Source organism: Parasteatoda tepidariorum, chromosome 10, assembly GCF_043381705.1.
Source record: "Parasteatoda tepidariorum isolate YZ-2023 chromosome 10, CAS_Ptep_4.0, whole genome shotgun sequence".
Classification (NCBI taxonomy): Eukaryota; Metazoa; Arthropoda; class Arachnida; order Araneae; family Theridiidae; genus Parasteatoda; species Parasteatoda tepidariorum.
In genome coordinates, this window is record NC_092213.1 from 3,955,443 (window position 1) to 3,968,716 (window position 13,274).

At 31.2% G+C, this 13,274-nt stretch overlaps 1 protein-coding gene across 1 annotated transcript in view; it reads right to left on the reverse strand.

The window, feature by feature from the left end:
• Positions 1-4,372: 4,372 nt before the first annotated feature.
• LOC107454275 (transcription factor SOX-4-like) overlaps positions 4,373-13,274 on the reverse strand; it is an 87,691-nt gene continuing 78,789 nt past the window's right edge. Inside the window, exon 2 of the mRNA XM_016071406.3 lies at positions 4,373-10,127. Within this exon, the coding sequence (XP_015926892.2) occupies positions 8,773-10,127 (1,355 nt within the window). The 3' untranslated portion in view covers positions 4,373-8,772. The remainder of the gene's footprint in view (positions 10,128-13,274) is intronic.

Here is a 13,274-nt window from a genome sequence, read left to right on the forward strand (position 1 = left end):
ATCACATTTTTGGATTTGATTTTCTGTTTGTACGCCTTTACAAATCGATTGTCTATGAAAAAATATATTTGGTTTTGCTTTTGCTGTTCAGAGTTTTCTTTTTTTTGTAATGACAATGAAAACTTAAGAAAGGTAAGAAATTTGATTGAAGTAACCTTTTGGACAGTTTTATGACATACAATTTCCTTCTAGAGTCGAGTGGATCTTGTTTCATGATCAAAATATGAAGAAATACACTATAGAAGCATATAAAAATGTATAAAACGTTCTAAAAATAAAAAAGTTATCATTTATATTATAATTGGTGCTCATGGTGCTGCTCTAGTGCGACGTAAATGAAGTACCTACCAACATACATTCTTCTAAAATACATATTTCAAAGCAAAAATTGCATTTCAGTAATTATTGGAAACTTAAGTATTACTTAAGTATTAGGAGGATAAAGACGAAGAAATTATTTTTTTTTAGCAAAACTGGGTTTTTAATATATTCATTCAATAAAAAGGAAGGAAATAAATGGAGTCTCCCTGACTGAGAGGTATCACCAATCAAGCGCTCTCCAGCGCTGAGGTAGCAGGTTCGAATCCTGTCTTAAACCTGGATGCATTTTTGTGCTATCCTCTGTGTTGTGCTATTTGTATCTTTACTTGACAAAGTTCTTAAGCCTTGATTGAGCACACAAGCTTGAAAATGCATAACCAATCCAAACAATAGCATGTGTTCTTAATTTCTGAGAAGAGCACTATAATTGTTGTTGTGTTATACTTTTTAAAACCCTTGTTTCATTTCATATATAAAATTCAAGCCATATAATAAGCCATCTGTCAAACCATGTATCAAGCCATATTACTTTATATTTAAAATTCAAGCTAAAATATGCAGCCATAATAACAAATACTTTTTATTCTCTAATAAGGACTGAATGTAAGGGTTGAGTAATAATATTCAACTTATTATTATTATAATTAAGTTCGAAAGTGTGGTTTTAACCATCAAGACTTTTTTTATCAAACTAATTAGCAAAACTTATTCTTCTTCTTGTTGTGTATTTTCATCAAAATACATTAAGATGCAATGATTTAACTTTCTTATTTTTTTACCACCTAAATTCTGTCGTACTCCGTTATACTAAATTCCGTCAAGTAGCTGAAAACAGAATTCTGTTCTTGTAACAAATAACTTTTTCAACAATGTTAAAAAAAAGTTTATTTATTTAGTTAGTTAGTTGTTGTTGCACATACATTGCAGGCTTGCGTGTACAAAAGTAGGACATATAAGTGCGTTGAAGTCGAAGAATAGGTAACAAAAGTAAAAGAAAGATAACACATCCAGAATTACTGAATCCGCTACAGAGCAATTGGTGGTACGGTGGAGCAAATAGAACTAACTATACTCTTAAAAAGTTTTTAACATTAAAACATTTTTTTTCGTGTACTTTCTGAATTCAATGCATTTTATAACTTTTCTTTTATTAATTCTTAGGTGCCCTAATTTTTTTATGTTTTAAAAAATATTTATAATTATCGATATTTATTTTTTTTCCGAAAAAGTTTCGTCAGATTCAGCAGAGAGAGTTTTGACCGTAATAAAAAATCATCAATGATCTTTATATTTATTTCTCTTATGTGGCAACAAAAGAGCTGGAATTTCTCTATCTAATTCATTTTGTTAAGTTGTCTTAAGTAATAATTTAAGTAGTGTAAAATGATTAGTTATGCGTTAAGTATTTGTTTAAATTGATTTTGTTATGCAGTCTTAAGGGATAGTTTAAGAAATGTTGAATAGTTAGTTACATACGTTAAGTATATAAGTAGAATACTTTTGTAGTTTTAATGAAATAAAAAATTAGTTAAGAAGTTATTATTTAGATTTATTTTTGATTCTGCATAAAATGGTTATAGAAGTTTTAAACATAACAGGTGCTATGGTGTGGAGCATACTCATACCAATTATTGGTTTTCGATCCATAACATAATTAAAACTATGCAAAGTTATGGTTCGAGAGGTGTGTGAGGCTGATTTGCATTGTTATTTGTGAGGTGCTATTTTTTCAACCGTATAAACGAAGTTGTTATTTAAAAACGTCGTTAGGTTGAAAAGGGTGCAAATGAATACTTCAAAATTCTCCTCACATGTACCTTAAATATACTTCCTCAGGTTTCAACCTGAGGTGTTACATTTTATGTCTGTGGAGAGGTAGATATTTACTACTTTAAGGTGTTTCGTTTTCAACCTGAGGTTATTACTTATCAAAACCTGAAGTGTATTTTTTCACACCTTTTGGAAGCATTTATAAACAACTTCGGAAAGAAAGAAACTTTGTAACAAATCCTCATTTACAGAGTTTTTTTCACAATGTAGATCATAAGTGTGGTTCTTTACTATTAAGTGTGGTTCTTTTACTCCAAATCCCAAAAGTAGCAATTTTCATATTTCATATTTTCATATTTATAATTTTGAACGCTTTTTAAAAGAGTTTTTGTTGTTAGTTCTTATTATTTCTTTAGTTAATGCTTTTCGTAAATGGAGGAAATTTTTTTTAGCAGTGTTTCAAATTGAACATGACTTTTTATGGAGTTGAACATGAAGTTAAAGTGTGGCTTTTATGTAAAAAATTTAATTTTTTTAAACATCCAGCGTTCGGAGCCCCCCCAATCCTGAGTTAACGTCTATCAATGTGAACTCCGTAGCCTTGTAATTTTGAACCCCGTCAAAAGACAAGGGGACCCCTGGATCAAGCATTGGGGTAAACTTTTACATTACATAGGAAGGAAAAGGACGAAACACTCTTACGGCAAGGGGATACTAACTCATGATCCGTCTACCACTGAGGATATTTCACGTCAGCACTGTGATCGGTGTAAGCCGGATGCGAACGAGCAAATAAAACGAGTAAAAACGAGCAAAAGTGGTTCAGGGGATAAAGCGCTCGCCTCCCATGAGGCAACCCGGGTTCGAATCCAGCAATGGCTGGCAGATTCGAATTCCGCATCCAGCTCGCACCGACTATAGTGCTGATGTGTAATACCCTTAATGTTAAATGGATCATGGGTTAAACAATACACAAAAAGTAAAATTAACTTTGAAGCACTCTCCTGACAACAGTAGGGGAGAGTGGGGTCAATTGTAACATTTTTTACTTAACTATTTTTAACTAACAAAAAATCCAATATATTATTAGTATTAATTGACAGACGAGTAAAGTAGACTATCCTCTACTAGAAAAAAAAATAAATACCTTATTTTAAATGTTATTATATTAGTTATTAACAATTTTTGACAGTCGTGCACTTGTTACAATTGTCCCCACTTACGGGGTCAATTGTAACAGTTCATAAATTCAACTAAAACATAGTTAATTATACATATTATCATAGTTGTGATATATTTTTTTATTGATCAAAATAGTAGTGATATTTTAGGAGTAAAAATAATAATGAGCAGAGACCTAAAGGGTTAAACTTTTAACTTTAAGGGGTTAAAAATTTTAATTTATGCTGTGAAAGGTGACAAATAAAATAATGCACATGCAACATAATATAAATGATATAGGAAACTATTGGTGGTTCTTAAAGAGTTAAGTAATGGTTTGTAAACATAAGATTATTTATTTTCAGCTGTTACAATCGTCCCTTTACTTATTGTTACAATTGTCCCCAAGACGCCATTTCAGCTTCATTTGTTAAAAACAATGCTAGTTAATTAGCAAAACTAATCTTTTTTTTATTGAAATGTTAATTAAGGTGTCCACTTACATATTCGGTTACTAATTTTTATTTGTTTAAACAAAATTACTTTGTTACAATATAATATTCTAATACCAAAAAAAGTACTTTCGGGGCGTGAAAATATCTTTTGTGATGTAACTCTTTCAAAAGTACATAAAAATGGTTGCCATCAGGGGTGTACATGTAGATTTATTAAATACACCTTGTGCGCCACCTAGGAACCAAATCTAGAACCCGATACTCGAAATTTTTGCTCTGTTACAATCGTACCCTGTTACAATTGACCCCACTCTCCCCTATTTTTCAGATTGCAGCCAACCCTATTTTTCAGGGATTAAAAATCTAAATCCGTCGAAAAAAAAGGTATGTTTATTCAGAGAAAGTAAATTTTTTGTGTCTGATTTTGTAACTCAAAATATCATCAGCCATTATTAATTAGCATGTATGAGGTCACCCCTTCGATCCATTACGGTTGAGTCTTAGAAAGTGAAGATCCAATCATTAGATCAAAAATTATTTAGGGTGGTGCGTTTTTTGCACACTTTACGCTGCATTGAAAAAAACCCTTCTTTTTTTTGGTTTTAAGATGTTATGTTAAATGTTTTCGCTATACTACAGAATTAAACATAAAAAAGAGACAATAATATTTTAAAGACAAATTTTATTCACCACAATAGGTTGCTCCAATAAATTTCTAGTCAAACACAGTTCATTTTTTCATAAAAGTCATGTCAACAATTACAAAGATAAATTTGAAATAATTTATATAAAAATAGAATTTATAACAGAAATACAATTTTTCTTCGCCACACCGGTAATGATGAGCAAATCTGCGTAAAATACTCTGAAAAGTTTTAAACCAAATAATTTCAATTGTTTTTATACAAGTTAATACTGCTTCAAGAATCATATTTCAAAATTACTAATGTCCAAGTACAGAAAGTATTTCATTCTTTTTGTATAAGTTTAAGAAATTTAGAATCATCGAAGGTTGGATATGTGTTGTTAATATAAACAAAAATCTTAGAGGAAAGCATGCTAAAAATATGCAAAGGCATGTTAAGTGAAGTTTAGAGAATTTGAAAAAATATCATCATACGAATGTACAGAAACATCGGGAAGTCATATGCAAAACATTCTTTTTCTGTTTTGAAAACCACTTAACAGAAACACTTGGCAGAATAAATTCAAATAATGTTCAAATCTTTAAACTTGTTCATAACTTGAACTTAAAATTTGAAATTTCAAAATATCACATGATCCTCCATTAAGTTGTTTAATTTATAAACTCTAATTTTAATTAATAATTATAAAAATATAAATTTCAAATTGTGCTGCAATATTATAATTTTGATTGATATTATATTTATAATTACAGTAATGGTATAAAAATAAGTCGACATCTTAATATTTCTTAGCAAATATAGCACTATATAAATTTTAATATGAATACTTTTAGGAATCTTATAAATGTTAAAAATTTTTTGATGCGTAACATTTATGCATAACAATCTTCACACATTTTTAAATTACACTCTCAGTCGTTGTTCTGCACAGAAAAAAATTACCGTAGTGTATATGGTAAGGGCATTTCTGGTTAAAAAAAAACAAACCATAATTCTGGTAATAAAACTAAAAAAATACCTTATTTAAGCCATTCATACGGTTACAGTTTCCGTTCATATAAATGGTTTAGCGGAAATTCTGGTTTTCAAAATTATAGTTCGTATTATCTCACAATTAGTAATAAATACAAAACTAAAAAGTAAATGTCACCAAATAAAGGATTTTTAAGCCATGTTCTAAAGTATCATGACAAAATACCTAATTTCAACACATATTTTACAGTATTTTATTTTTAATTTTAAAAATCATTAGCACATTGCTTCAGTAAAAATTACCGTGTTTTTCTGAAGTTTCCATAGAGCCAGGAACAAGGTAAATTGTACCATATTCTGGTAGTTCTGACCATAATTTTTTTTCTCCATGTATATTTTCATATTAAAAAAACTTAATGTATTTTCATCAACAGTAAAAAAATGCCTTTTAAAATCCAATCCGCTTATAATCCAAAGTAAAATATAAATTAAGGTCGCCATGGAAGTTAAAATTCCAAATAATTCATTTTTTAAACACTTTTCTTACACATTTGACGGTTTAGCTTAAAATAATTATTAAAATCATTATTTTCTGAAAATTTAAAAACTTTGTTGCTGTTTGAAGATAAAAATTATTTGATGTCTATTTTTTTGACATTTTTATATCATATAAAAATTTACAAGAAAATGCGCATGAATCTTTTATGAATCATTTAAAAAAATTTTTAAAATTAAAGTTTTAAGCACTGATCTTTCTAGCTTTCGATAAAATTGAAAATTTAACGTTTACGTAATGTTAGTTTTGAATAAAAATGTCCATATTTCAAACTCTCCATATTTTCAGCATTTTCAGCTATCCTTCTGTTTCTTACATTTTAACAAAATAGCGAAAGACATGAGTCAAGTATCGGTGGTATACATAAATAGGAACAATACAAACAAAAGGAATTTCCTGAACATACACACAAGTAGTTATCTAACTAACAGTGTGGGATACAATAATTACATCTCATTTCAATCGCATGGATTCCTAAACATACACTTTACATTTAATAGCATTGCACAGAAAATATGCGAATTTAAAAAAAAAACAAAAAAGGTTTTTCAAAAATATAAATAATAAACCATGAAGACTGCAAACAAAATCATAAAAATTAAATCGGATGCCATAAAGTCACCAAAATATATCATAAGTCATAGAGAAAGTCTAAAATCATAAGTCACTAATTGAAATCATGAGTCATAAAGCAATATCAAATTATAAGTCATTAAATTAAAATCTTAATAAGCCATGAACAATCAGAATAATTTATAAGGAATCATAAGCAGGAACACCAACCAGTAAGAATGTAATATTTTTTTGTAGTTTCTTATCTATATAATTTTCCATAGTACCGAAGGTAATTTTTTGTAATAATAGATGTAATTTTCCGTAGTAATAATGATACGCTGAATAATGGATGTTTTCCAACTTATATTTAAAAAAATTAAACGAACTTTAATGTATGTTTAATTATATAAAGACTATTATATTTCAAAAATATTAGGTACATATTGAATAAGTTCTTTCAGCAGGAAATTACAAACAGTCAAATAGTAGTTACAATTTACAAATAGTAGTATGAGTTAGAAGTAGAGTTTTGTAACAAAAAGAAATATCATTAAAAAAACCCGGAAAATTGGGATTTCCTCGATTCCGACGTTCTAAAATCCATGCGGAAAACGGGAAATTTATAACAGTTCGTAATCCTGCTTATGTTTATTACACAGCTATTAAAATCAAAACCTAAATATTTAGTTAGGATATTATATTTTTACGACAGAGATGTAAACATGAAAGAAAATCTTATTATGGATATATAGAGTTGGAAGCAACCAGACATATAAATGGTAACACGTTTTTGTCAAAATTCTCTCACATTGTGTTGAAACACATAAATTATACAGTTCAAAATGGAATGTGTGATTCTTCTTTTCCATGCAACAAAATCAACACTAAGTACTTCACTAATACTGAAAATGAACAAAAAAAGAATTTTTTTGGTGAAAGTTTCAAACGAGAAACACGAAAACATTTTTTGATGTTTCTCGAGAGAAAAAAAAAATGGCTCAAACAACATGCAATATACTGCGGAGTTAAATGATTTTGAGTGGAGTTCGTAAAACATAAATATACTAAAACAATTTATTTCAAATAACATCTATTTAGATCACTTGATTTAAATTGACTAATTATGAACAGGAACAGTATACTTTAGAAGATTTTTGAGTGTGTTGAATAAAAATATCGTTCATATTTGCCACAACTTTAAATTGAATTGTTATTATTCAGAACTACACAGTTTGAACGGTAACATAGTTTAATTTAACACTTTATTAAGATTGCAGCAAATTGAACCATATTATGATTCTGGTATTATTGTTCAACAATTAGGGAGGGTAGATTGTAAATTAGGTCAAAATGTTCATTAATTCATGATTTTTGTCTTCTTAAATTCAGAATATAATCTTATTTGCTCAGTTATATTCAAACCTAATATGTATGAAAATTTTCAAACATAAATTAATATAGTTCATGACTTGTTTTTAGAATAATTAATAAAAGAGTATATATTTTTTAAAATATATCCTTCACTTTCTAAAACAATACGTTTGTTAAATATGGGCACTATAGTTTCCATGAAATAGTTAAATTTATAAATGTACAATAAATTGAAAATCTTCAAATAATAAACATATAAATCACTCTTAATGAACCCTATTTACAAAATTTCTACCGATATGCCTTTTTTAAAAATACTCAAACTGAAAGCATATCTTCCTTCTCACATATATTGCACGTTTACACAGCAGAAACACATAATAAGTCTTTCAGACTTACGTCTTTTAACAGACATGTTATGAACAGTTCATTTTGAATAAACGTTCTAACCATTCTGTCGGCATCAAAACTATTTTTGTAATACTTTCAATAAATTTTACACCGGGTTTCAAACTTTCTCGAACGGCAACGGCACCCATTGCATTCAAGTTTAGAGTCCAAAAAATGTCTAATATCACTTTACAAAAATAAAGATGAGTATGCCAAACATATCTTTACAGTGGCATACGGAGGAAGTTGCCATAAACTGAAAACTTGAAATAAATTCAATGGCACGAATTAAGTAATTCATAGTCCTTTTGAGGTAATTCTAGTTGTCAATCCATTCTGCAGAGATCTAGACTCGGGTTTTTTAAATAAGGAAGACAATAGGCATCAAGTCTCAGCATGTTTTCAATGGCGCCTTGACCAAGATGCTTTGGATAAAGGCACTAGATTTCTTTCATGACCAGGGCACTAGAAATTCTTTCATTACCTGGGAAAGGCACTTTGAGTTCAAGGCACTAGAACTCTTTCGTGTACACCGGTTAACTCAATCACAATTTTGTACGTTGAATTTCTGAGATTATAGCATGATTTGTCGTGCTTCAGAGAGAGCCGCTATCAGTCCAGAATTTTCACTTTTATTTGGGGACGCGGTTGCGCCATATATAGCCGTAAGGTTCGAAGGAGCGGCTACATTTCGTGAAAATGAGGACATGTCCTCAACAGTACTTTCCATGGGTAGTCCAAGAAAACTTTTGTCCGTTGCTGTAGCCTCATTGTGCATTTCGGCGTAGTTGGGTGTTTCAACGCATTGGTAAGGGGCATCGGGAAAATGGGAAGACATTACTGCATTCCCGCTGCTCCCTTTGAGGTATTTTTCAAACTCACTCCTATCTTCATCGCCAATCACTTCATTTTCAGGAAAATCAGTAAAATAGTTGCCATCACCAGCTTGAGAATATCTAGCTTGCTGGTAGTACACGACGTTCTGGAATTGCGTGGTGGACGGAAAAGGGTTGTAAGAGGGTAAAGGCCTCTGTGGTTTAATATCACTCCCGAAAGTGTAGGGGTAATTGCAAGAGTTTCTGTCCTCTTGGTCTTGACTCTTGATCAAACTCTGGTGATCTGGAGACATCATGTCTGTAGCCATAGAGTAGTGGGGAAGTGGTGACATGGCAGTTAAGGCGGCATAGGTTGCGGCAGGATTACTACTGGAGGCAACCAATTCCCTCAGAGACATGACATTCTGCGAATGATGAGCTCCTCTTACGGGAAATGGCGGACGAACGTTCTTTAGGAACTTAGATGAGTCGCTAAAGCGAGTAATAAGCTGCGAGACGGGATTCTCGTTGCCTTCACGTCGTCCTGTCTCCGCATTGCCTCCCTCCTTTTGGAACATGAAACCATCTTGATCCCTGTCAATAGGTGACATTTCAGGGGTGGGCAGTGAACGGATAGAGTCGGGACTTACGTTGGATGACCCAGTGAGCTCTCCGTTGGTAGTGGGTTGCGAATTACTGTTGCTGATGGGCATGCCCATGAACTCAGGATATCTGTATCCGTCCATTCTTCGAGCGACATTGGCCTCAGAACACGGACTTCCGTGAGGGGATGAATCTGGAGTTTGAAGGCCACAGACATCCATTCCGCCCATGGACGAAGATCTGCCGTTTCCGCTGTATCCTCCCATGAGATGGCTGTTTCCTTGAGGAAATGAGTACGAGGGTGATGGAGCCGGGAATGGCATGGCCATGAGGGGTGGAGATTCAGGAGCAGCGACGTTTCCTTTCCGCACACTGCCACGTTTCGTATTTTTCCTCCTTCGAGGTCGGTACTTGTAATTGGGATAATCGTGCATATGCTGCACCCTCAATCGTTCGGCTTCCTCCACATAAGGCCTTCTGTCATCGTGACTCAACCCTCTCCATTTCTTACCTGAAAATATATATATAAAAAAACATTGTTAAAAAAGGATTTCAATAAGTCATACAATACAAAACACAACAAGTAAAATATGCGAAGAAAACACAAGGAAAATTGCTGTTTATTTCTTCACACTTTTATTTGAGTTTTATTCACGTTGCTTTTATTTATTCATCCGTAGCACAAATTATCTCCAGTTAAATTAATTAAAAGTTTCCTTAAAGTGCCAACTTTGAATAAATAGAAGCATTTCAAGTTACGAATTGTTTTACAGAAATAGTTTTTAAGTAGAAGAAAAATTGAAAATTAATTTATCTTTTCATACTTTTTTTCAAAAGAATATCAGTCTTGAGTTTGTCTATAAATTAACCACATTATCTTTTTAAAAACGGTTTTAAAAGTAGATCACAAGAATTTATAGACTTACTTCAACCAAACTTTTTGAATCAATAACGGAACGTGTCAAATGTTGGGTGGATATTGAAGGTTCACGGAAATAAGTTTTCCTTATATTGAGAAAAAAATTATTACATTTTAAATATTATCTAAGATGAAAATTAATTTTTAAGCTCATTTTTTAGTTTTTTATGCAATAATTATTGCCAAATACTCTAGTAAGTGATAAAAAATTTTAAGAATTTTTTTTAGAGACTGTTTTAGCACTTATTATAGAGTAATTTTTATAAGAGTATCTCTTCCTTTTCGGCAAATATAATAAACTTTCAAAATTTTTTTACTCTTTCTTTATATTGATTATTAATAGGTTATGATAACGTTGTTGTAATCACTTTTACTGCTTTCAATCTCTTATAAATTAAAGGTTTGATTCGCTATAATAAAGAGAGAGAAAAAAAAGATAGCGCAAAAAATCGTAATAGACTTATGACCTTTTTTAATTCCTATGAACGGTTCTTAAACTTTTGACGCTTAACGTGATGGTTAACACCCCTTTGTTTCTCTATCTTCACGTTTCAAGTTATGCTCATAAAAACGCGACATTTTGCAAGCATGTAACTAAAGTATTTAAAAAAGGATTGTGAAGTAGCCTGCATCATAATTTAAAAGGCGGTGTTTATTAAAGTTCTTGAGCTTGTCCAAGATCAAGTGTATTCATTTTTCTTTTTCAAATCGTAAGATAACTTGATATGAAATTGGATGTTTGGTGTTTTGAAGAAGTACGGAGAATCTGTTTTGGACAGTTTGGAGCAGCGATTTTTATCTTTTGAGTAATTTGTACCGGCAGAAATTTCTCAGAAAAAAATCGTCAAACGAAAATTTATTTAATTGTTACTTTATAAGATTCCACCAAAGAGCCGTGGTTGCTCAGGAGATGAAACACTCGCCTTTCAATGAGGTGAACCGGGTTCGAATTCCAGTGATAGCTGATCGATTAAAATTCTTCGCCCATCTCGCATCGACCACAGTGATCAAGTAAAATATACTCAGTGGTAGATGGACCATGGGTTAGAGCCCCCTTACCGTCAGGCTACCCGTGTGAGGGTTTCGTGGTTTGCCTTTCCTTGTTACGCAAATGCGGGTTAGTTCCACCAAAAAGTCCTAAACGAAGGCAAATTTCTCCCAATGCTTGATCCACGAGTTAGTTTTCTTGTCTTCGGGATTGGTTTCAAAATTACAAGGATACGGAGTTGAACATTGGTAGTGGTAAACCTAAAATTAGGTCGGCTGTTCAAAGACGGTTATAAAATAAAATAAAAAATTCTACCAAAATCAAATAACTATAAAAAAAAGAGAGCATTTAAACTGCTAATTATGAGAAAAATAATTTATTGATTGTTTTCCACAGTACTGTTAAACAACCAAAATTTTATCCGCTCCAAGTTGGCACACCTATTAAACTATTTAGTTTTTTGCAGTTGATTACATACTACAGCCGATCTGTTAGCCTCAAAACCTGCTGAATGGAGGTTCGAATCCCAGCGTTGACACCAAAATATTTCTCCCCATTTTGTCAACATACGAACAGTTTCCAGAAGTCTGCAATTGGTGATAATGGACTGTTTAAATACGAGACTTTTATTCACGTGTAGAGGCAGCACTACAGAGCTGTTTCACTCAAAAAGTCTAGTATTTCCTATCTCTCACGATAGATGGCCTAACCCAATAAACTAATTAAGACACATTCTTCTGTTCACTTGGCAAAACACAGAGCCCAACAACAACCCAACTTCGATGCCCATTACCTAACATAACTCCAATGTCCAGTTAAATTTTATTTTTACGGTTTTTAAACCATGTTAGTTGTAAATGATTACAAAGCCATATAGTTTTGTATTCATGTTTTTTTTTTTTAATATATCAGTTGTAAACGGTATCAAAACCGTAAAAGGTAAAGAAACGTTTCTAATCGTAAACTTAACACTTAATTGAATGGACAGATTTCTGCTGATTATTTTATCGTAATTTGAAAATGAAATTTCCAACAAGTTGGAGAAAACTTTTAATGTTTTTTTTTCTCCATTCGGGACCATAATTTTACTTTTGAATTAGTAGTAAAAAATAAAAAACGAATTCAGTGTAAGTAAATTATCAGTGACACAAATGCAACTAAAATAAATAGTGTGACATACTTTAACACATTTCCCCGACACACAAATCTTGGGAAATTCTCTCCTTAGTTGCAAGTTATGAAGCTTTGTTATTTAAAAAATGCCTCACAGATTTCCCATTTTCTTTTTTTTTTCAACAGTTGATAAAACAATTTGATAATTGTTTTCTTGTTAAATTAAAACCTATAGCATTTTTGCATTCATCACTTTGTGCATGAAGCTGAAGTTCCAAATCAATTAACGAATATCTTTTACCGAATAGTATATAAATGTAATTTGCACCAAAAAATAATAATTGTAAAACTGTTAATAAGAACAAACACCCATTTATAAAGCTTTATCTTAAAATGTAAAGAAAAATTACATAATAATAATAATAAAAACAATCTTCCTAAACTCTTAATTTAGAAATCAATCAAAATCAAAAACGTAATAATAACAGTATAGGTAATTTTAACCCTAAAATTAGGGAAACAAAGAATATTTATGGAAAAACAATAACTTTACGCTGATGACAGCCAAACATGATTTTCCAGCCAATAAAAAAGTATTGACAACTATGGGACACCATCATTAGATTTTTAAATATACG